We start from the raw sequence: 23383 nt of genomic DNA on the forward strand, positions 1-23383 counted from the left end.
AATAATTCCCTGCAGTGCTTACAGCAAACATGCTGAAGCACTGATCAACATCAGAGAAGCCAAAGGAATGAAAACTATTAGAGATCAGCCATAAGCAAAAATGAAACTAATTAGTCCACAGAGCCTTTATCAAACTGAGTGAACACAAGGTAAAGCAAGAGGTGCAAGTACTGAAAAGGAATTTAAGATTATTAAAACTGAAAGAATAGCAGTTAAAGAGCTTTTTCCCATGACATCTAAAATGCTTGGCAGAGGTTTTCTCTCTATGTATATATATACACATATGTATTAACTTTTCTTAGTGTATAAATATATTTATATATACCAAACCTAACGAACACTTACAACAACTCTTGCAATGTTAATACTGCTGATGCAAGATAGCTGAAATTTCAAAACCCAACAAGCTAAAATGTCTTTGAAATACTCCTTTGTTTGCTCCACATACTCCAGAGATTGATCTATTGTTTGTTTCCCCACCTTTAAAAAAAATGGCAGGGTAACTACAGTTGTGTTGTGAATTGTTGCTACATCAATAATGTAAATCTGTACTAAGTGGAGCATAACACAAGATTTTTTAATACAGATTCTCTTTCAGTCTAACAAAAATATGTTCACTGGGCATTTTCTGGACCCATTAGTGACAAATATCAGCTCTTTAGAGAGCAGTGGCAACAAAATTTTAGTAAAAGTGATCTAGTGATTAACCTATTAATCACAAAAGTGTTTGCATTATTATCTGCACAGCAGAGAGCTGAAATATATGTAGCAGCTCTGATTTGTTTATTCTTAATAAAGGCAAGTATGTGGCAGTCTTTAACAGAATGCATTAGTAGATAAATACAATATTCCACTGAATTTAAAACTCCAAGCAGACAAAAGCTAGGAAAGCCTTGGATTAAAAACTCTTGGGTTTTTCTCATTTGTGTCCAGATCTCACAGTGTGATCCTCCCAGCAGGGTTTCACAGGCAGGAGCCCCTGCATTTCCCCTACACTCAGGCTGCTTTCCCCCAGGGCTGGGGTGCCAGCAAGAGCCTCCAAGGCTCTCTGCAAGCACAAGAGAGTCACCCACACCAAGCCCCAGCTATTTCTGAGGCATATGCTAATAATTTGGTGAAGTGAAAGCTTAATTATTTATTATTAAATTTTTTTAAACTAACACTTAGGAATTTTACATGTTACAGGTTAATTCTCAGTGCCAGAGTGGGAGCCAAATCCCATGTTTGGAATGGCTTAAATGGAATGGCTTAAATAAACTGCTTGCAGCCCAGGACCAGTAAACCCAGCTTCCAGAAAATCCAGGCATCCCTCTGCTCTGGTTTGTCAGTGCAGGACACAGGCATCAAGGCAGGATGCTGGGTCAGGAAAGGGAGTGGTGTGACTGCAGGACGAGGCAAAGATGCAACTAAGAGCCCCTGGCTACCAGCCATGGCCCTCACCTGACTCATGCTGTGACCAAAGCACCATCACCCCACCATGCTGTGTGGCCACAGTGCTCTGACAAGGGGGATGAGCTGTGACTAATACCCATGGAAGAAAATACAAGACCACATTCCCTCTCTCTCTCTTTTTTTTTTTTTTTGTTTTTTTCTTTCTTTTTTCCCCCCCAGAACATGCAGAAAGCCATTGAGATCCCAGCACTCCTCAGGTCAAAGCTCTGTGTTTTGTTTGTTTGTTTGTTTTTTCTTTTAATCTAGATGGAATGAATTTAAAGTGCTGCTGCTTAAGAAGAAAATAAGAATGTAAAGCTGGAGAAGTGCCATAAGTAGGTATATTAATAAACAGCCTCCTAATTTCTTATCTTTGATGGTATTCAGGACTATTTTAAATATTCTCAAAAGAATCACAAACATACAGAAGGTCATATATAAAATCCCTGATGAAGCAATTTAATGCTAAATTAAAGCTGAAACTAGGTAAGCCCAACTCTTGGGATCTTGGATATTTTCAAAGACTAGAATAGAATCAACACTACCCGAGAACACCATGCGGTTTTCAGATTTTTAAATGTTTATTTCCTAAATTAAATAGAGGAGGTTTAGCTGGTTCTTACAGCTTAGCAGGAAACAATTTAATTTCCAAGCCAATTGTATATTGACAGTTGGCAACAATGGCTTTACCTTATAAAAAGAGGATGGGAAAATAGTGTGTTTCTGAAACGCTTCCAGAAAATTTCCTTTGAGAACATATTCAGTGAAAAGTATACAAACAGGCACTAAACATGAATGTAATTTAATAAACTCAGCTATATGGTGTGATAAATAGGTAATAAGAATGTAATACAGGCATTTAACTTTCAGCTTCCAAAGGAGCTGGAAGCTAAAACAATAATACTTTCATTAGACTCTCCTGCCTGGCACCAAGAGCCAATTTCCACCTATTAATATGGATTTCTATTACCTGCCTTGTGAATACTGTTAACCCATTTATCAAGCAAGAAGCTGTACTTTTGTCACTTATTACAAGCAGAAGGGGAGCAGAAGGATTGCTAAACCATGTAACATTAGAGCATCAGATTAAATCATTTGACCTAGAAGATAAAAACATTCCACTTACATTTAAAATAGAAAAAAAAAAACCCTCAGCCCTGCTCGTATTACAGCTACCAAGACCTCTTGCAGGATCAAACCTTTCCTTGCTGCATCAGAAGGAAAATAAAATAAAATAAAAATCACTGTCTGCAGACTAATTGTAAACCCAGTGCATGTGTAATTAAACATGCCTCATTGGTTCTCTTGATATGTCAATAGTGGGTAGGAGGAGGTTGATTTAAGTTAGACTACTGAAGACTTACTGAATATTTGCCCCTTTCTGTGTCCTTTAAACAAAGCATCATTTAACAGAACGACCTCAGCCAAACATGAGGAGCACGGAATTAAATGTTTATTAGTCAGATTCCAGCAGTGCCCAAACCACACCAGGCACTTTCCTAAGCACAGAGAGAGGCACCACCACAGATCCCTTTCTTGGCTCCTCATTTACACCAAGAGCAAGGGTGCCCTGCAAGCCCAGAGCTGTTTTCCTGCTCTCTTCTGCAGCATCCAGGGAGATGGATGAGGGACCATGGTGCTATCGCAGGGATGACAGGCACACAGCTATTAATCACATGTGTGTTGCTAAACACACTAAATTCCCACTTCCCCACAGTGCCAAAGTCTCCTTGTCCTCACACCCCATTCACAGCTGCAGAGAGCTGCACTCAGCAGCTAATGGGTCCAAATGAGCATTTAGCTTTGCCCCCCTTGTTATCTCACTGCTGCACCACTCATCTTCCTGCTAGGGTAGTAAGACCATCAAATTCTTCTTGCTGTTGACACTGGATAAGATTATTAAAGATGTCTGCTTCCATGCCCATGCTAAAAGCTCCACAATATGCACCTCACTCACTTTCTCTGGAGCGATGAACAAGGAGCAGCACTTGTATTCCTCCCACTCCACACATCACAGCCACAGATCCCAAAAATACTCCAGACCTCAATCCGCAAGGGAACGGCAGGATCCGGTAAAGCAGCAGATTGCCAGCAAAGTTTCTAAAGTTATAATGCTTCAGATTTTCTGGTCTCCCATTCGGTGGAGTCACTGACAAGATGCGAGTTCTTCCACTGGGATGTCTCAGTTTTCCTTGCCCCCTTTTCCCTCTCTTTAAATCAGCAAACATAATTCACTTGATTTCACTGGCTTAGTGCTGGTTTACCCCACTCACCTGCCTGTTCTGGTCTTGATACAATTTTGTCAGATCACTGAACCCTCCCAGTGTGGTTTTTTTGGTAAGACTTCCATACAACTTCCAGCTCAGGCACAGCAAAGTTTCCTGCCCCACACACACTCCAGGAAACCCCAAAGCTTCTCCTGAGGAAGGCACATTTCTTTCCTTCTTTGAAATCTTGCAGGGATCAGTAAATTAGCAGGTTACTTAGAAGTCATTGAGCAATAAGGCTGATGATACTCTTCAATGAAATAATTATTGCATGTAATTCTCAGTGCAGTACTCCAGGCTGGCCAAGCTTAGATCCTTTGCAAAGAACTGGAAGAAGTACTGAAGTTTTGTGAAACAGATTTTTAATTCCTCTCGTACTCTTGGGTAGTAATTTTATTCTGTATTTTACCTTTTTTGCACAATCCAAGTTCACCTGTACCCATTTCTTCCTTGGTGGTCCTCTAACCCTTTCCTGTTTGTGCTGCAGCTCCAGCACAAGGATGGGTACATTTCTATAAGCCAGGTACTCACAAGGCTCTGTCCATACACATGCACAGTGCAAAGAAGAAATATATTTTTTCTGAAGAAGAATCTGAATTTAGGCTCAGACATTTTATCTTTAAGCCAGATTTTAATAAGCCATATTAGGAATTCATAGGGCTTTTATAATTTTCAACAGCAAGAGGACAGACCCTATGCTGACACGAGCAAGAGCATCAATTAAAAGAAATTAGTACCACACTGAAATACAGTAGAGCACCTGAGAAAAACGTAACAAACTGTCTGATAAAAACACTATAAGCACTTGCAAATTCAGGCCAGTGATGACTTGGCACATTCAGTGCTTCATTTGTCTGGCAGAGCCAAAATTACAGTGACTTCTGCTCTACTGCTCAAAAATGCAACAGAAGTGCAAAGGAGCCCTGACTGAAACCATGGCCTCCCACAACAGCAGGGATTCCAACTGCAGATAATACACTGGTGCTGTCACAGGACAGAAGGAAACAGAATCTTTATTTGGATTCAAAACTTTTATTCAGCAAGCTTGTAATATTGATGAAAAGACTCAAGTTTTAGTTAAATCAAACAAGCAAAACCCACAGAAAACCCCCAGTTTGTTTTTTTTTTTTCCAAATTCAAGGGAAAGTAGATATTGAAGGTAGATATAACAGTTACTGTCTGAAGAGAGACCCCAAAACCAAAAAGCATCTAAAATTCATCCTTCTTCCTCATAAAACGTTCAGAGCACTGCTAATATGTTACAAACTAAATGACTTTTTGTACTGAACTTCTAAAACCCTTGACTTTTAATAAGGTCGTGCATCATTTGATTTTAATTACAGATTTTTTTTTATCCCTTAAATTTGACTAAAAATGATGTGATTTACAAAGCAAACAAGCCAGTTAAACAAAGCTAATTAAATTCACTAGAGACAGCCTTGCTTTTCCCCTCAGTGAGTGTTTATTTCAGCTCCCAGTGCTCTGATAGCTCCTGACAGCTTGCTGGGACACAAGAAAGAAGTAGGTCAGGGTAAGCTGGAATCAGCAACAGAGGATCCCATTAGACAGGCTTGTAGGGTAATATGGAGATCGAGGAAGTGTGTGATGTAGTGACAGTGTTAGAGACACATAACAAACAGCCTGAGGACAGCCTCCAGCAGAACCAGTACATTTATCTTCTCTCTGTTATAATGACCCCTCACACAGCTTATCCAGTTTGTGATTCCTCGTACAAGAGGTGCTACATAAACCTAATGAGACAAAAAGGTGCTCACAGGTTGGGAGATGCTGCACCAGGGGAGAGACTGCAACTGCCCAGACCTTGCTCCCACCCAGGGTCCCACCAGCTCCCTGTGATGGGCAGCCAGTCACACACCCAGGGAATGTCCCCCTTGCTCCAGCTGGGAACACAGTGAAGCATCTTGTGCCCACAGATCAAAGAGGAATAAGACAGATTTCTCCCAGCCAGCTCCTCAAATATTACACTGATGGTTATGGCTGCAGTGCCTACCCTGGATCTGAAAATACCCAGCAGCCTGCAGCAAGAAGAGATGCCATGGCAGCAAAACAACCCCATGGGGCACAAAAGATGCCTGTTTCCTACAGAGATGATGGTTGGGGGCTCCTGGAGAACCCCCCACCTGGGTTCTGAAGGGCCATATGAGCTGGCAGGAGGGCTTGGGGATGTCCTCTGACAGCAAAGCCCTGCAGCCCTTGGGAGCAGCTCTGAACAAAAAGTGCCAAAAAGGCACTGAAAAACCCACAGTTTCTACTGAACTTCCCAGCTGGGATTTCTGGGTGATGAAGAGACATTAGGAGAACCAGGGAGGAGAATGAAATCGAAAAGAACGAAGTGATCAATGTCAAATATAAAATGCTTCATGTTTCTACCACTGTATTAGGCTATTTAATATAAAGTATAATTTTACTGGCTACGTGTATATACTTGGACACTTGCAACTCTCCCCTCCCAAAGGCAAGGGTAAAAGTATCATTTTTTAAGTGTCTTAGCAATAAGAGCAGAAAACTGCATCCTGAACTCTGAAGTGTAATATTAAGCCAAAGGAAAGTGGAAAAGCACTAACTCTCCTTGTTCTCATGACTACTGCTCACACCACTAAAGGTTCAAAGTCTCTCTGCTGTCCATACCCCAAACATTTCAATTTTTAGAGGAAGTTTCTGAGCCTTACACCCTGGGCCAGAGAGATTCTCCTCAACCCCAAACTGTGTAGCTGACATTAAAGGAGAGCGTGAGTGTGCTGTCTCAGAACATAGGTATGTTTGATGGGAACAATTTAAACCACCATGGGCATAAACAAACACAAATGGAGAACTTGGGTTTACTTTGTTCAGAACCCAATACATTCGCTTTCCTTAGATATGTCTCCAGCATCCCCTTTTCCTCGAAGTGCCCAAGTGACTCAGTTTTCTGAAATGATGGAGGCCATTCTGATAAAACTGCCTGATTTCAGCAGTTTAAATTTTGTCAGCCCAGCTTCATTTTCATGTTTATTCAATACAGAGTCTGTCACCTTCAGCATTTATCCCCTTCTTTGTTTCTGTGTACAATCCTTCCGCAACACAATTCACCTCCTGTGCTAGCAGAGCTTCCTGCTCTTCAGGGGGGGCCACACTCTATGCTGGCTTTGCACCCACCCAGTTTTATAATACAACACATCCCTTTCCTGCCATTTTTCCCAAAGCAGACAGTTCCACTGAGTTCACAGAGGTTTGGTCTGAGTGACGCCTTCTTGCTGCAACCCTGAGCATCAAGGTAAAAATCCCCACCCCGTTTAATGTCCTAAAGAAAAAAACATGTGTGTCCTAACGAAAATATGCATTAAGATAAAAGCATTAAAATAAAGGAAGACAATGAGAATGATCAGGGTGGCACTGCCTGTGAGGAAGGAAGGAAGCTTTTAACAGCACTAAAATATAAAATTGATTTGTACACATATTTGATAAAAATCAATACAATTAGCAAGTAACTGAATACTAGAAAGGGAAATTGATTGCTCGAGGGCCCAGAGGACTCAGGGTAATCAGTTCATTCTTCTAGCTCCTCCACTCTTAATAAAAATTTACTTTTTCATAATCCTGTCTGAACTCTTTGCCCATTAATAATGCTGCTAAACAGCTCTTCTTTTAGCACTATTATTGCAGACCTGCTTGAATTACATTTAGAGGCAGTTTCAAGAGGCATGTCCTGGCCATTTTGCTATCTGCAGCACAAACCTCCAAGCAATGGCATAAAAGAATACCAGCTAATGAACAGGAGCACAGGAACACTTGAGAAGAGCTTATAAAATTAAGTACCAAAGTTTAAATAAACGGATTACCATCAATTACATCAATTTGGTCAGCTTTTAGCTTGTACATCATTCCTTCCTCAAAGGAGAAGAGCCACCGTTTTGAAACAACTAATTAAAGATTCTGAACCATGGCCTAACAAGGGCTGCATTGCTCTGCTCTCCTGTCTCCCTTCCCTTGCCCAGTGATTTCTCACTGCAGCATAAAAATCGTTACTCCACATGAAACAGGAGACTGAATTTATAGTCAAATCTAGACTAAATGAAGTAACTTCCACAGCTGGCATCTCTGAGCAAATTAGTTTCAGGCAAGGGCATCTTCCTTGCAGTGGGACTGGAGGTATTTAATTGCTTTTCCCCACACACAGGGAGGAAGCTCCAGGCCTGGTGGGGGCTGCTTCCCCAGGTGAGGGTCTCTACATTACACTCACCTGGCTGTACCAGCTGATAGAGGGTGCACACAACTTGTATGCAGCTAGAAAGATTTGTTTCCCTTTCAAAAAGGTCAGATGCCTTGTCAGAGAAGAACTTTCTCAGATGTCAAGTTTTGTCCACTGACTCATCTTGATAGGAAGGCCCTGATTCAGCAATGCACTTCAGCGTATACTTGCATTAAGCACTGTGAGTAGTCCCAGCTGAGCCAAAGGTTGACAAACAATTTTTCAATATTTATGAGACCATTTGCATGCTTAAATTTCAACAATTTAAGCACTTTCTAGCACACCTCCAAAAGAATATCTCAAGAAGTCATTGAGTTGAATAAAATTATGTATGCACTTCATCGTGTTCATTCCAGCAAAACCTCTTTTACTCCAGAAATCTCAACACATACTTCACGTCTCCAATGGTCCAGCCAGACCAGTGACTAAAATAAGCCATTGTATCAGCCTAAGAAAAGGTCCACAGTTGCTCTGCAACCCAAGCAAAGGGTGTATGAGAGACTGCAGTGCCAATGAAGAACAGAGCATCGCTCAGCAGGCCACCAGTGTAAGTGCCAGAGGGGCAGCTGCAACATCTGCTATACTGCCTCACTAAATTCTCATGATGTTCTTACTCAAAAGTGTGTCCTGCTGCTGCTTCTTACAAAGAAGACATTAGTCTGGACAGAGGAATAGTAGACAGAAATAAGAGTTTCAGTGCTGTCCTCCTTTGTAACTATGCGCAAGCAACTTTAATCTCTTTGTTTCAGTTTCCCTGCCTTTATTAATAAAGCAGACACAGTAAAACTTATTTCACCTAACTCATACATCTTCTGTGAAAATTAAATGCTTGCTCTGTGTAAAGTACCTGGAAGATGAAAGGCATCGAGTAAATATTAATCATAGCCACCACACCTACCAACAGGATCTCCAGTATGCTGATTTAGATCCTTGTTTGAAGAGTCTGCCTTTGTGCAATTCAGGAACTATGTTTTCCTGGAGTAGTAGAGCTGAATTAAAGCTAATCAAGAATTCCCAAGTTAATCACCTTTCTAACCTTCAAAAGATCATGAGAAGGGTGATGTTTCCATTTCAAAAGACAGCATAAGGCCACAGAATGAATTACATCAAACTGGCTGAAGCCCGTTTACAGCGTGGCCAAGGAGGAAACTACAGGAGTTCATCGCCCGACATTCATCTTAGAGCACACACACTTGTAAATCATCTCCTATTCAGTAATGAAATGTCGAGTGACTCATTCCTTCTACGTGTGAAAAAGTGCTCAGAGAGAACCAAAGAATCTTTTACTTTCCTGTCTGCCTTTATAAACACTCAATTATGTCTCCTAACTTTGAAGAAGCTACAATGCTTTGGAGACCTCCAAGAGAACATCACTACCTTCAAATGACAGAAGCCAAAGATCCCAAATGTCTGTTGGAGGGGATTTGGGAAGATGGTTTGTTAGCAGCTCTGCTGATCCTGGGAGCCAGCTTCCTGGGCACAGCAAGGTGCTGATCTCCTGCAGATGTGCCCGTGGGGCTGGCCCAGGGAAGCCTGGCATTGCTGCTTCCAGGCACTTTTGTTCTTTGTGGGTCAAGTGCCAGATTATTTCCTTCAAGTCTTACGCAACTTCTGCAGCTAAAATTTAGCTCAGGCAACCATCATAACTATCCTGCTGGCAGTAACCAAGAAGGTTAGCCTGGTGAAAGTGGTCTTCACTATTTCTGCCTGAACCAGGGAATTTACACAAGGAGAGGAGGGCAAACATACCTTGACTTTTGTCCCAGCCTCAGTGCTGGCTCAAAGCCAACCAGCTCGTCCTGCAGCTGCACAGGAAACAGAAGTTGTGTGCTTCGGTCAGCTGCTTGGTAGCTGGGCTGCCCAAGCACAGTGCTCACACCAAGAAAAATCCTTCTAATAAAATAAACCAGACCAACACATGCCCGTGATCACAGGGCAATGGGAGGTCTCCGTGCTGTGACTGCTCCATGCCAGCTGCTGGAGGGGCAACACAGAAGTAACTCCCTGGAGCATCTCTTCCCTGCTGCTGGGGGAGTCCAGTGTCTCCAGCAGAGCAATCACAAAAGGAAAAGAAGAGCACAAGGGAAAAAAAAAAAAGTCACAAACTTTAAAAATACAACATAGCTAAAGAAGAGCACCATCTGTAAGTCGGTGTGAAGGAGCACAGACATTGCACACAGGAAACACTTACTGCTGGAGTGGAACCATGAGGAGGATCTGGCGGGCCAGGCACTTGAGCAATCTCAGCCCTCCCGAGCTGGGCCTGGACCTGCTGTGCCTCCATCCTCCTCCAGATACCTGCCTGGCTTCCTCAGCTCTGCCTCCGGCTTCTTGGCTTTGCCCTCCCTTCGGTCCTTGCCTGTCCCTGCTCTCTCTCCCCTACCCTCATACTTTGGACATCTCCATGCCCTGAGGTCTCTGTCTCTCTCCTTCAGCAGCTCCGGCAGCACCACCCGAGGAGCTGGGCCAGCCAGAACCGCAGAGCAGCTGCAGCAGTGCCGGGTCAGGATCCAGCAGCAAACACAAACAAACAAATTACCCTGCAGAGACTGAGCTACCCTCCAAAAGGAAATGACCACTGGATGTTGTTGCTTAACCTTGATTAATAATGAATGTGTACTTCTTGAAAATTTACGCCACCTAATCCCCTCGGCATTGAAAGCATCTTCAGCTGGAGGGTAATTTGAGTTAATCAAGCCCTAAGTTCCACCTGGAGTTGAAGTTTGCTTCCCTACATTTTGGGTAGCAGGTGGCAAAGCATTGGGTAGCACATCTTTAGCAGTCCTGGTACAAAGGCCCGTACCTGTTTCTGTTCTGGGTGTGAAAGGCAACAAAGGGACATTTGCTGGACTGGCTGAAGGCTGTATAGTGCATGGTGACCATTTAAAATCCTGAAATAACAGACATGTTGTAGTTCCCTCTTGTGCTCCACAAGAGGACTTCTGGGCAGCCAGAATCGGTCAATTTCCTGCTAGTTCACCATCACTACCATTCGTAGATATCACAACTTTTAAGCTACAGGCTGGTAAAACACTTCTGGTAACTGGTTTGCACCTTCTCTGTACAAGTGCCAACAGCCAAAACCACTTCCATGCAGGGAAGTAGCAGAGTTTTCTTACAGAACAGCACTCGCTGTAGCTCACAGTATTTCCATGCATGTATGTCCTTGCAAGACTGCATGTAGCCTGGCATGTGGGTGTCAGAAACCAGGTTTAGAGGATAATTTGGATTTTAAACTGTGGACAGTCACTCAGATACTCTATTTCTGGTTAAATTTTTGGGTTCTGGGGTAGAGGGAGGAAAGAGTTGGCAAAGGGAAAAAAAGGAATTTGTTAGATGATGTGTAGATCCAGAAAGAATTTAAAGAAAGGGCAATTAAGACTGCCTAGGTCAAGCTTTTTCTAGGTAGAATAACTGGGAAGGAGGGGGATGAGCAATAAACAGTTCAGCCTGCCACATTCAAAATGTTAATCATTTATAACCAACACAAGACACACAGTTCTTCAAAACACTAAGCACACCCCCCAGCATCCAATTAATGGTGGTGTGTACAGTGAACATACTTGCACTAATTGACTGGTCCAATAGCCATGGCTGCCCCCAAGCATTTCTGGAAGAAGCATTTCTGCAGCAGCACCATGCAGAAATGCTTCACATTTATTAACTTGTTTGTTTTGGGCTGCTGGATTGGTTCCCCATTCCCAAGGCACTTAGATTTATTCTTTCAGCTTAACACTACAAAGTAATCAAATCATTCCCTTACAGCTGATGGACTGGAGAGCCCTGAGTTGGGGGAGAGTGGCATCAGAAGAAACATCTACATTTTCCCTTACATCCTTCACACTTCAGATTTGACTCATCTCTGAGATTCAAGAACACTGAACTTTAACTGACATGGGAAGTTATTTGAAGATGCAGGATTTTCACTCGAAATTAAGGCTGATTCACTTTCTGGGACCAAGGACCAAGATTTGCTTCTGATAAAACTGAAAAGCCTGAACACTCTCCTTCTGCTTCAAATCAAACACAAGTTTTTCCTGCAACCAAGAAAACATCCTTCCAACACTATGTAAAGTTCAAACCAACCAATCCATAAATGAGATGAGGTGGAGGATTAAAACATGCCTGTGTGCACTTCCATCAAATGTCTCGAGTAGGTAAGAACAGGAAGACAACAGAAACGGCTCAGAGAGTCACGAGTAATGCAGAAACTGAGAAAAAGGGCATAACTTTCATTGGATTTTGACTGTGTCTGCTCAGTACAATTTACTTTCAGCTTTATACAATGCAATATTAAAAATGCTTAGCACACAACCCTTGATTTGGAAGAGAAAGAGAATTTTTTTATTTAGATAAATTCCAGTGTCCTTGTCTAATGTTACCCAGTGCAAAATGAGAAAGAAATTAGTGCTTGCTAGTCCTGTGTGTTTAACAATAATTTGGATGACCCATTGCTTAAGGAATGGGAAGGGTCCTGCTATTAAAATCCAAACATAGTTCACTTTAGACTGTACTCAGACTGACAGGGTAGAACATGAAGAAAATCCCCCAGCAGTTTTTGTTGTTGTTGGTTTTGTTTTCAATTGAGAAAAACAAACAAACAAACAAACACACAAAAACATTTCATAGAACCTGTGATCAAATAATCTTACAGAGTTTGGACTTACCACAGTGTCAGGCATTTCAATGCAGTAGCATCAAAACTGGATATTTACTGCTTGGTAGTGAGTAACCCTTTGAAAAGGGAGGAACAAAAATTCCTTTTTAATGAGTCACCATTTGGCAGTCAGAGATAAAAACCTTTTGCCTGTATTTCTGACTGCAAGATTGTATATACTTGTTGGGGTTTTTTTTTTCTCCAGTCTGTGTGACTTTATTTAAATCAACACAGTTAATTAGGAAAATAAGTAAGTTAAAGGAACACAGAAAGTTAAGTCCCTAAAAGTGCCTCATGGTCAGTATGATCGACCGGGTTACTGAACTACCAGATTAATTCAGAAACAATTTTCATATATGAATTTGGAACTGTGAAAATCCTAGTAAGATTTAAAGTAAGTAGGCAAACCAAAATGAAATTATACTGAAATTCTGATAGCCACATGAAGTGAGTGTTGCATAATTATACTTAAGATAATGAAAATGTTTACATACTAAATGTTACATCCTAACCAATGGAGAAAAATCTAAAGTGTGAGTGGAAATATATGTGACAAATGTCTTAATTTACCTTTTCCCAAAACATGACCTGTGATGGAGAATAAAATATTTAAATAAATGCCTGAGAGGAGATGCCATTTTGGTCTTTAAATATTTTCTTTCCCCCTACGTAAAATTCTGAAGTTACAACAAGGAGGACACTGACAAGATATCAGAAGGGGAAAAAAAAATTAAAAGATCCACCTGCACTGGCACTACAACCAATGCAATGAAATAAAAGCTATCAGTCACACCGAGAGGGGTTTACCTGCCTTTATTGTACATACCTTTATTTTTAATATAAATTCCAATTATATGAAATATCCTTACAGATCTCAGCTAGTAACAGGCACTGTGATTTACAAAATATATAACCAGTTAAGGATGCTGAGTGTGAAAGTTAAGGTAAAGCACCATTATTCCCATTTTTTTTACAATGGATGAGTAAGAACCTGGGAACTCCAGGAGGAGTTCCACTTCTGGAGGCCTGCAGATGCTCTGACCCTATGAAAAAAATCCTAACAGCTTTGAAGTTAGAGTAGGCATTATTCAGGCTTGGCTTCTACCTTAGGAAATTTACAAATTGTTGTATGAAAACTCTTATCCACATATATTAGACCAGGGACTTACTGCTCACTCCACACAGCCATCAAACAGCCATGCTGTGAAACTCCCATCAACGAAAGCATCTCCACACCTCACTGCCAGCTCACTCAACCACCCCATCCCTCACATCAGCTGATCTTAATTCATGTTCAATCCAGTTGTACATTGGAAGTTATTAAATAACTGCAGTTTGATACAGTTTGAAAATTCAGAAAACTGAAAAAAAAAATAAAATCAGAGAAATAACCTGAACTACTACTGCAAAGAGAATCAATCACCCATCCCCTTCCATCAGTCTTTTTGGCAATCCTATGTCACTGTTGTCACAAGCCTGGGTAAGATGTCACATTAATTCTCTTTTTTGAGAAAGAGAGTACCAGATCTGACTCTGTAACTGTGTCCTATCCGACCTTGGGGAATCTTTGGGGGAAGTTTCCCACCAAATGAAGGTTTTACTGAAGGAGAACGACTGTGCTGGGCTCATGTTTTATAACCCAAATGCGTGACACAAAAATACAGAGCCAATCTTTGTTTTTACTAGAAATACATAGCCAATGATTCTGCATATCCACAGATGACAAATCTATGTGGGAAATTACATTTTCAAAGCCATTTCAAGAAGTCTGCTCCAAGGTGATGGGCATGGAGCAGAATGAAGAGATGGCAACCGACAAATTATTATGTCACAACCAGAGTTCTTCTAACTACATTTACCTAAACTGGAGACTGGCCACACTTCCCAAAGGAAAAAAAACCAAATATTACAGAACACAGAACTGGAAAAGAAGAAAGTCATCCTCAGAAACACCCTCACTCCCTTCCCACTGCTCTCAGCACAACGTGAGCTGTGGCACTGCTGCTGTCGGTGTGAGCAGGCAGAAGAGGACATATGGCCTTTTGTACTGCTCCCAAGATGCAGCATGTTAAAAAAAAAAAAAAAAACAGTAAAAAATTTGAAAATTCATTATCCTAGCTGGAAGAAACCCAAATCTTTGTAAATGTTCGTTTATTGCTATTTGGAAGACTTTTTTTTAGAAAAAAAACAACAAAGTACTCTTTGACATGTAATCCTAAACCCAAATGGTAGGTGGGGATCAAGCAGAAATCATGCATTATTGTGGGGAAACTGTGAATTATTTGGGGGAAACTTTTGCTTCCACACTTATTAGAGTATCTCTCTGTAACTAGACATAATTTCTATTATTGTGGTGACAACTAATGAGTTAACACCACTATTTACACTAGTACAGTTGTATCATTAGAAACAACAAGATTATGTACTTTAATTCTAATGCCAGCACAATTATTTTAACACCAAGTATGTCAGATCTGACTCTATACCCCCTAAATTAATTTCAGGGTAGTGGCTAAATAAAATGACATACTTCTTTGTGCTTTTGTTACAACACGCTCGTGTGCAGCAAACTGTGAAGAAAATGTAGTAATTAGAGGTTAAATTAATCCCTGACAGACAGGCAGCTTAGTAAAGCTGGGCCCTCTGCAGAAAACAGCAGAAAGCTTGCCAGTCTCTCACAACCAGGCAGAAAGAACAGGCAAGATTGGCAAGTCCATCACCACTGCAATCCAACCAGAGGGAAACACTGAAAAGAAGTCAAGAGTTTTTCGAGCAGGCGATGCTACCAGGATGATCTTGTGACAAATGTGCCTGAGCTCAGAGCAGTTGTTGCTGCAGCCGCTCTGACTGCCTGATCAGGACCAACCACTTGAAATTAAAGGCAGCCTTTTGCACAGCAGAACAGGCTTCTCACCGCCGTGTAATCAACCCTGAGACCTTAATAAAAGCCAACAATGGCATTTTATTTCACAACGTAACTCGAAAGTTACCTTGCTGCTTCTGATTCGAAACGCGGGTAATGGATTTCATTGCCCACAACAGAGTAAACAGGCTGTGCTGTTCTGAAAACAATAAACAGCTATGTCTGGGGTAGGTGCAACTCCCAAACCTGCTCCCCAGTTCTGAGTACTTAATTCTAGAAAAAAGCAAGTTCCACAGAAATGCAAAATAAGAACAGCCGAAGACAAAAGAGGCAGCCACATCATGCTATCCACCAAGTACTTCTTTTTTTGTACCTGTCAACAGAAGTAAATGTGGGTTTTCCGACCTCTCTAGCTGTGGCATGACAGAAGAAGATGGTTTGTTTTTTTTTTTTTTTTTTTTAAAATCCGTGCAAATACAACCTGTTAGAAGAAGGGGAGAAACTGAGGGGTGCTTGTTGTGCATAAAGTGCCCTGGTTTCCCCGGGCAGACACATCGTGGGGTGGGAACCTCAGAGGCACCAACACCACCTCCATCCCACTTGATTCATCCGGAGCTCCGCAGGGGGAAGGTGCAAAGCCCTGGCTTCCCCCTGGGCTAATAGTGGTGCCAGGGAATAGATTGCCTGACATGGGGTGAAACAGCAACACCGTTAACACCCTCCCCTGCAGAGGTAATCTATATCACAGGCTGAGCTCCCAGCTTTTCCTGCCTAAACAGGGAAGCACAACAGGCAGCTGAGAGGTTGAATCACCAGGTAAATTCCAAAGATAAAGAAAAACCAAACCAACCAACCAACCAAAAAAAAAAAAAAAAAAAAAAAAAGCACCAACAAACCTGTATTGCAATAAAGTAAAATCAAAACAGGGGGCTTGTGGAGACTGCAGATCAGTGTGGGAGTGCATTAACAACACTGGTACTACCTAGCCAGATCATCAATTATTAACAAACGAGGACATGCCTGATGGGGTACTTATGCAACACTATCAATAAAACTGCCAAGTCCCTTGCAGGGCCAAATGAAATCCCACATCCCTATGCATCTCCCACCCCTGGGCCCCGCTGCCATTTCACTGGCCACATGGAAACAGCCACTGGCCACCAGCTCCCTGGGCACAGTCTATGTCCCCAAGCCAGTCCAGCTGGCTGGGCTGCGACACAGAGAGAGAAGGAAGGAAACCCACAGCTCTTTCCACTGCTCTGCCCTTTGAGTACTACTGCTCCCCTACAGGAGCCAAGGGCCTGCTAAAATTCAGCCAAGACCCTTCTTTATTTCCATTGCATTTCCTCTAACGGGTGAGAGCAAGCCCCTTGCCTACTCTAGGCCCTTATCCTTGAGACTCAGATTTGGTCCTACAGTTAAGGGCTTATCTACAATAAGATGAAAAAGGCAGGCTAGGCTGGACCCTGGCTAGAGCAAGACTGGTGCTCCTGCTGCCAGGCCTAAAAAACAGCTTCCAGTTCATCTGAGATGCACACCAAAGTAAACAGCTCTAACAAAAAAGATCCTGCAACTTTGCAAGTAAATGCTGCACAGTTAAGTATTTTCCTCTTGAAGGAAAGAATGACTTTAAGTGACACATTTTCTTCCATTTAAAAAGAGAAAAAAAATTATCAGTAAGGAGCATTCCCAAGAGGGATAAAGGCTCTTTGTAGCTCATTTATTTGCATTTGCCAGCTACTCCTCTCTGACTGCATCACCTCTGGTAGTGCTACTGGTGACTTCAAAAACGATGGAGTTCTATCCCAAGAGCCATGAGCCCTGCTTACACTGTCATCCTGAAATATACTTCCATTTGGAACAGAGCTAACAGGCTGGTACATAGCAATTGTAGTGAAAAATATCTACGGGTAGAGAAGGCCATAAATTGAAAACTTTAACTGACAAAGACTCTGGTGTTCTGTGCAAAGCAGTAGCAGTAATGATCGAGCACATGGGAGGAAGACCATGATCAAGCACAAACTGTTTGGCAAAGTTTCCCTTCAGCTTCTGTCAGCCCTGAAATGGGTTACAGAAAGTTAAAACTCTCTTATTGGACACTGCCTGTTCTGCAGTGCTGTTTGTATTAGTTTTTCTTTTGTGGGATTTTTTAGGTTTGTGTTCTGTTATTTTGGGGGTTTTTGTTTGTTTGCTTGTTTTCCCAATAAAACAGTATTGTTCTTTTGCTATTTTAACTTAAAACAATACATCCAATATCTTCCAATATCTCGTCCAACCTGAAACAACACTAATGAGGGTAGTTCTAGATGCCTAAACAGTTTTTTCACATATTGCCTTTTTGGTGCCCCCGCTTCACTGGTGGAGAAAACAAAACTTACAATGGTATCGTGCACATTTGGCATTTTACAGAAATGCTCTGAAGTTCCCCCTCAAAATTACTGGCAAGGAATGAAGCTACGCATAATTTTAGCACTCAACATCTGAAAAAATTAGAACAGTCCCAACTGTTCTTTGAGTTGTATAAAAGAACAGTTGAAAAACTTACAGTTGGCTGGTGCTACCTAGGTTACCCATCAATGGCACTGAAACTGGGATATTATTAAGAGAGGTGTATGATGGGAATTGGTTTATTGTGCTGATCCATAGTAACCAGCTCCTGTTCGTCCATCATTTATCTCTCTCACCAGCGACATATGGGTTTGTCTATTCACAGTCTCAGCATTCTCTCTGCTCCAACAAACAGTCAGCCTTTTCTGCTGGGATAAGGAGATTTTTTAGTTACATCCATTATGTGCGTATCAACATTTATGGCAGGAAGATAATTGCCAAAGAGCTCGGGGGGATAAAAGCTCCCTCTTTATAACACAAACCCCCCTTTAAAAAATCAATATTGATATAAAACAGTTCAAAGCAAAGCTTTGGTGTGTCCACTGCTTCCTTCAGTTCAAAATACTCTTTTTTTTTTTTTTTTTTTAAATGTAGCAAGTCAAACTGGAACATCAGGTACAAAGCCTTTGTAATAAGTTACACTACTCTCTTCCCAAAGAGGAAAAAACAGCAGTGTTCCTTAAAGAAGTGAGTGGCAAATGTGTCAGATACAAAGATGGTTCCTTGGAGAGGTGCCAGCATCATTTAAACTGATTTAGATACCTTTATTTGGAGACCATACCGATTACTAATGACTCGTAACTTATAGTCACCTTCTCCCAAATGCTGAAAAATGCTGACACTCAGGAACAGACAGCACAAGGGAACAATGACAACCTGGGGATCTTGCCTTTTTCCCTCTTTAAGGAGCTCAGACAACCTTCTACTACTTCATCCCCCAGTTTGGATAAATCCATTTGTCACAGCTTCCACAAGATTTACTTCACTTTCCCATGGCTATGTACTCATAAAAGTTATTTTAAGGCAACTTCCATCAGAGTAGCAAGTAGCACAGGACATTTATTGATTAAATGACTGGGAACCACTGAGTTGCACTGTACTTAACCTATAGGACGACTCAGGGATTTTACTTACTATTTCCCTTGCTTCTGACTTCCTAACTTTTGTCCCTCTCAGGTAGCTGGTTCCCAGGTTAATCCTTGTTATAATGCTGCATCCAGGCAGGTTAGTGACCATTTAAGTCAGGACAGGAGTGCCAGCCTGACACCTTGGTTCATGAACTCTTGGATTAAATCTTCCTGTATGTTCAGAAAGCATCTAGCACAATAGTTCCCTAATCCCATTTTAAATCTCTGAAAGCTACCACATTGTAACATTCATAACAAGGTCACTAAAAAAACCACAAACACGCTGTATTTATAAAACACTTCTCCCTGTGTGAGAGGAAGCCATAAAAAAAAAACTTTAAAAAAAATTATAAATGCCTCCTGAAATTACTAGCTCTCCTGAAACCCTTCAACAACTAAAAAAAAAAATAGCTTTAAAAATATCTAAGCGACTTTGCAGGTCCGAAGTTCTCAGTTACAAGGGACTGAAAGTGTAGTCCTGTCAATATTTGCTTTTCTGATTCGGAAGTATTAGTTAAACGGATTTAAAATAGAGATGAAAAAGCCTCAAATTAAAAAAAACAACAAACAAACCAACAAACAACAACTCTCTGAAAAGAAAAACCAACCCTAAATTAAATTCAACCTGCTCAATGCTTAACATTGAACAGCTCTTCACTCACCTGCCTTACAATATAAACTATTTGTTTTCTATCCCTGAGCAACAGACTATTTCCTGGTTGAGTTTAAAAACTCAGTGACGTTCCAATTTCAACCCACACATGTGTGTCACTGTCAACGTCAGTGGCAGGAAAACATTAGAAGTCACCCCTTGCTAATGCTTTCCTAACATGGAATTTCCTCGTATCTCGCTCCCTCAGCCCACCTCCTCCCCTTAGCTGAGAGCATCTTTCCGAAATTGATTTTTTTTTGCCTTTTTTTTTTTTTTTTTTTGCAAACATATGGCAGGAAGAGAGAACTGAAAATGGTCAGTGCCAGAACTAGATCGCTGCTTTTTTAGGTGCTAGTATCTAACTTACTCCAACTGCTCCTGCCTGCCTTTCGCTTGGGGAGGGCGGCCGTGGGCAGGCAAAGCCCTCCCTGGAGTGGGCTCCTCTCACCCATGTGGATTCTCCTCTCACCACCACCACCCCCCCCCGTATTACCAGTGCCTCCCACCCCCGCCGTTGTTCTCCTGGCAGCTTCCCGCACGGTAATGCACAAAAACACGGGTCGCCCACCTTGTGGGTGGGGGGAGAAAAAGTGATGGGGGAAGGCAGGGGGCAAAGCTGCCGCTTCTCTGGGGGATGCCCGTGCCCCAGCCTTCGGGGGAGTGGGTGGGTGGGGGACAAGCAGCTGCTGTGTCCGGCAGGTTCAAGGCCGTTCCGTCTCCCTCTCTCCTGGAGGCACCATATGGTCCATCTCGCACATCAGCAGTTTTATTTCCCCATCAGCTCGGCCCAGAGGGGGAGCCACGGGAGGGGGGCAGCTCCATCCCCCCTACACAGACCCCCCCCAAAACAGCCCCCCGGGGCACAAGCATTAGGCATTACCCAGGGATTACAGGGATAAGCGGGCAAACACTCACATTATATAAGAGTGGGAGCACCTCTCCCCTCCTGGACCTCCCACCTCCCCTCTGCCCACCCACCCAACAAGCCGGGGTGGCCGCACGGCTGCCGGGGGAGCCCGGAGCCTCCGCCCCCGGCGCGGGGTAGGGGCCAGACGCGGATAATCTCCCCGCTGGCGGGTCGGGGGAGGGACTGCGGGGTCCCCCCCCCCGCTGCCAGGGGAGGAGGAGGCCGGTTCCTCGCCGTGCAGCGCCCGTGCCCGGAGGAGCACGGAGGTACCCGAAAGGCTCCGCCGCTTCCGACGGGAGGAGCCGGGGGCGACCGCGCGTCCTCACCCCGCACCGAGGAAAGGACCCGGCCGATCGCGGCTCCTCCCTGCCCCGCTCCCCGCCCCCGCCGCCCTGCTGAGAGCACCGCGGAAAACAAAAGCGGCCTTTTAATTTATTGTTCCGGGGGAGGGAGGAGAGGGGGGGGGACGACGACACACCAAGGGGTGGAGAGGGAGGGGGGGGGGGGGGGGGGGGCGGTGTGAAAGGAAACCAAAGCCCGTTTTCTTCCAAGAAACGGCCGTTCTCCCTGGGATCCCTCCGAGTCACCCTGGTGACAACCCCCTGCCAGCCAAGGCCGAACAAAAGCCGTGGTGCCCTCGGCCCCGCCACCCCCCCGGGTAGAGCAACAGGCCGAGGAGGGCGGCGGAGGAGGGACCGGGAGGAGGGATCGCCGATTGACGGGGGGGAGAGGGGCAGCCCCTGCCTTAGGAGGAGACGTGGGACCGAGTCAGTGAGCGCCTTGTTTATCCTGCAATTGCTCTGAACCCCGATCTTAATCACAGGATGAGAAACCAAAACAGTTTAAATCGTGAGTCAGCATGCGTTTTATTTCAAATACATGTATAGTCTCGGAGAGAGTGGCAAACGCGCCGGGTTTGCACCATCTCCCTCACTTCTGGGCTATTCCCGTCTAGAGAAACGCGCACGCAGACGCGCAACCTACCCAAAAAGGAGGCTGAGGGTTTGTCTCCACACTCTTTTCAGGAATAACCCAGGGCTCCTTCTGGGTTCGGCGGAGCCTTTTGTTCAAAATCCTGCCTATATAACGTGCGCTTCAGACTCTTAAAATGACCAGGCAACACCTGACCAAGCAACGCTGCCAACACCAACATCAATACCGGAGTTACTAAAAAAAATAAAATAATAATAGAGCCTAGCGCTAGCCCCTCTACGCGTGCCACCTTCCCGGAGGCGTCCCCGTGCCGTGACGGGTTTCTCTCTCCCTACCCGTTTAAGTTTACAAGAAAATTCCCCCGCGATGTGGCTGAGCGAGCCCGGCTGTGTTCACACAGAGCTACGACGAGCCGGGTGGACCGGCAGCCCCCCACCCCGCTGCTCCCCAGGCCGGGGCTGGCAGCACCCATCGCCTCCCGTGGCCAAACGAGCCGTGACCCGGCAGTCCAGCAGCGTCCCCACCGTGGCCGCCCGGAGCCAGCCCCCCCCGCCGGAGCCCGCACCGCCCCGCAGATCACCTTGTCTGTCCACCACCATTTTAAACACCACAGACCCCTTTTCCCTCCCTCCCTCCCTCCCGCCGCCAGCAATAGCCGCCCTTCTCTCCTCGGGCTGATACCAGGTCCCCCCAGAACGCAGAGCGAAACCTGTACCCCAAGTTTTTGGGGTTTCCTCTCCCAAAGCCCCAGCGCAGCCCCCCCCTCAGCCCGCCCCGGCAGGGCAGAGCTACCGCACGGTGGGCACTTTGGGGAACCGCGTCTGCAAACTTTACAGCCCCGACCGAAAGCGGCTCCGGCCGCGCCGGGCAATTATTCCGAGGGTGTTTTAAGTCCTTTTAAATCAACTCCTACTTTTCCAGTCCGTATCCATTTCAAATGCTACTTACTGGAATATGTGGCTCCATGCGTGGTGCTTCTACCCGCTGGGAAACCAGCAGCATCTTGGATTGGGGATCAGCCGGCTTTTAGATCCACTTTGGCTGTATTTAGCAAAACCCAGCACCGCAGAGGACTCCGAGACTGTTTTCTCCTTTTAGGTTCCAGACAAGTTCATCCTGGCGTTGCAGTTTGCTAATGATTCACTGTCTGTCTCAATCTGCTCACTACATTTCCATCAACCCACAGCTTCCTCACTTAGAAGGTGGAGTTTGTGGGGTTTAAGTTACTGATAGGCATATCTAAGTGCTGTGTCACTCAAAGAGGAGGAGACACACACACACACACACACTCTCACACACGCAGACACACACACACTCTCACACACGGACGGCTCCAGGCTTAAAGGGGAAGTAACACTTTCTTGTCTTCACAAACTGGAGACCTCAGAGATCCAAGGATTATTTTTTTCTTCTTCTGTGCATGATGACGAAAAGCATGCAGCCTACGGAGAGTATTTTAATACGCAGAAAGCAGCTTAGCGTGTCTAGAATCTTCTTTGTAGACCTTCAAGCTTATTTGGTATAAAAGTAGGGGAGCTCAGAAATATACTGGCAATTAATGGATAATTATTTTTTTTTCCAAATTAAAGTGCAAAAATCATTGAAAAGATAGCCCGAGGCACGAAGTGTAAAGGTTTGAGTCATTCTTAAGTGTAGTTTCCTATCTCTTTATGCCATTAGGATAGACTGTTCAGCACTCTTATCACTCATAAAAGGGTTAAATTAATCTCACACAGGTGAACCCAGGTTACCGAGAAGGAAACAGCGGAGTTGCTTCGTTTTCCCCTTTTGTGCTATGCACATGCATTTCTGAAGACAGATACAGTTCTGAATAGTGAGCTCCCATGAAAGCACACACTTCTCCTATGACTATAAATGTGCTTCTTACAAGATGCAATCTCTGAATATT

General features: G+C 43.7%; 1 protein-coding gene across 1 annotated transcript in view; it reads right to left on the reverse strand.

Moving 5' to 3' along the window:
- MAMLD1 (mastermind like domain containing 1) overlaps positions 1 to 22591 on the reverse strand; it is an 81232-nt gene extending 58641 nt beyond the window's left edge. The window contains exon 1 of the mRNA XM_030449271.1: positions 22423 to 22591. Within this exon, the coding sequence (XP_030305131.1) occupies positions 22423 to 22476 (54 nt within the window). The 5' untranslated portion in view covers positions 22477 to 22591. The remainder of the gene's footprint in view (positions 1 to 22422) is intronic.
- Positions 22592 to 23383: the final 792 nt, after the last annotated feature.

Source organism: Calypte anna, chromosome 4, assembly GCF_003957555.1.
Source record: "Calypte anna isolate BGI_N300 chromosome 4, bCalAnn1_v1.p, whole genome shotgun sequence".
NCBI lineage: Eukaryota > Metazoa > Chordata > Aves > Apodiformes > Trochilidae > Calypte > Calypte anna.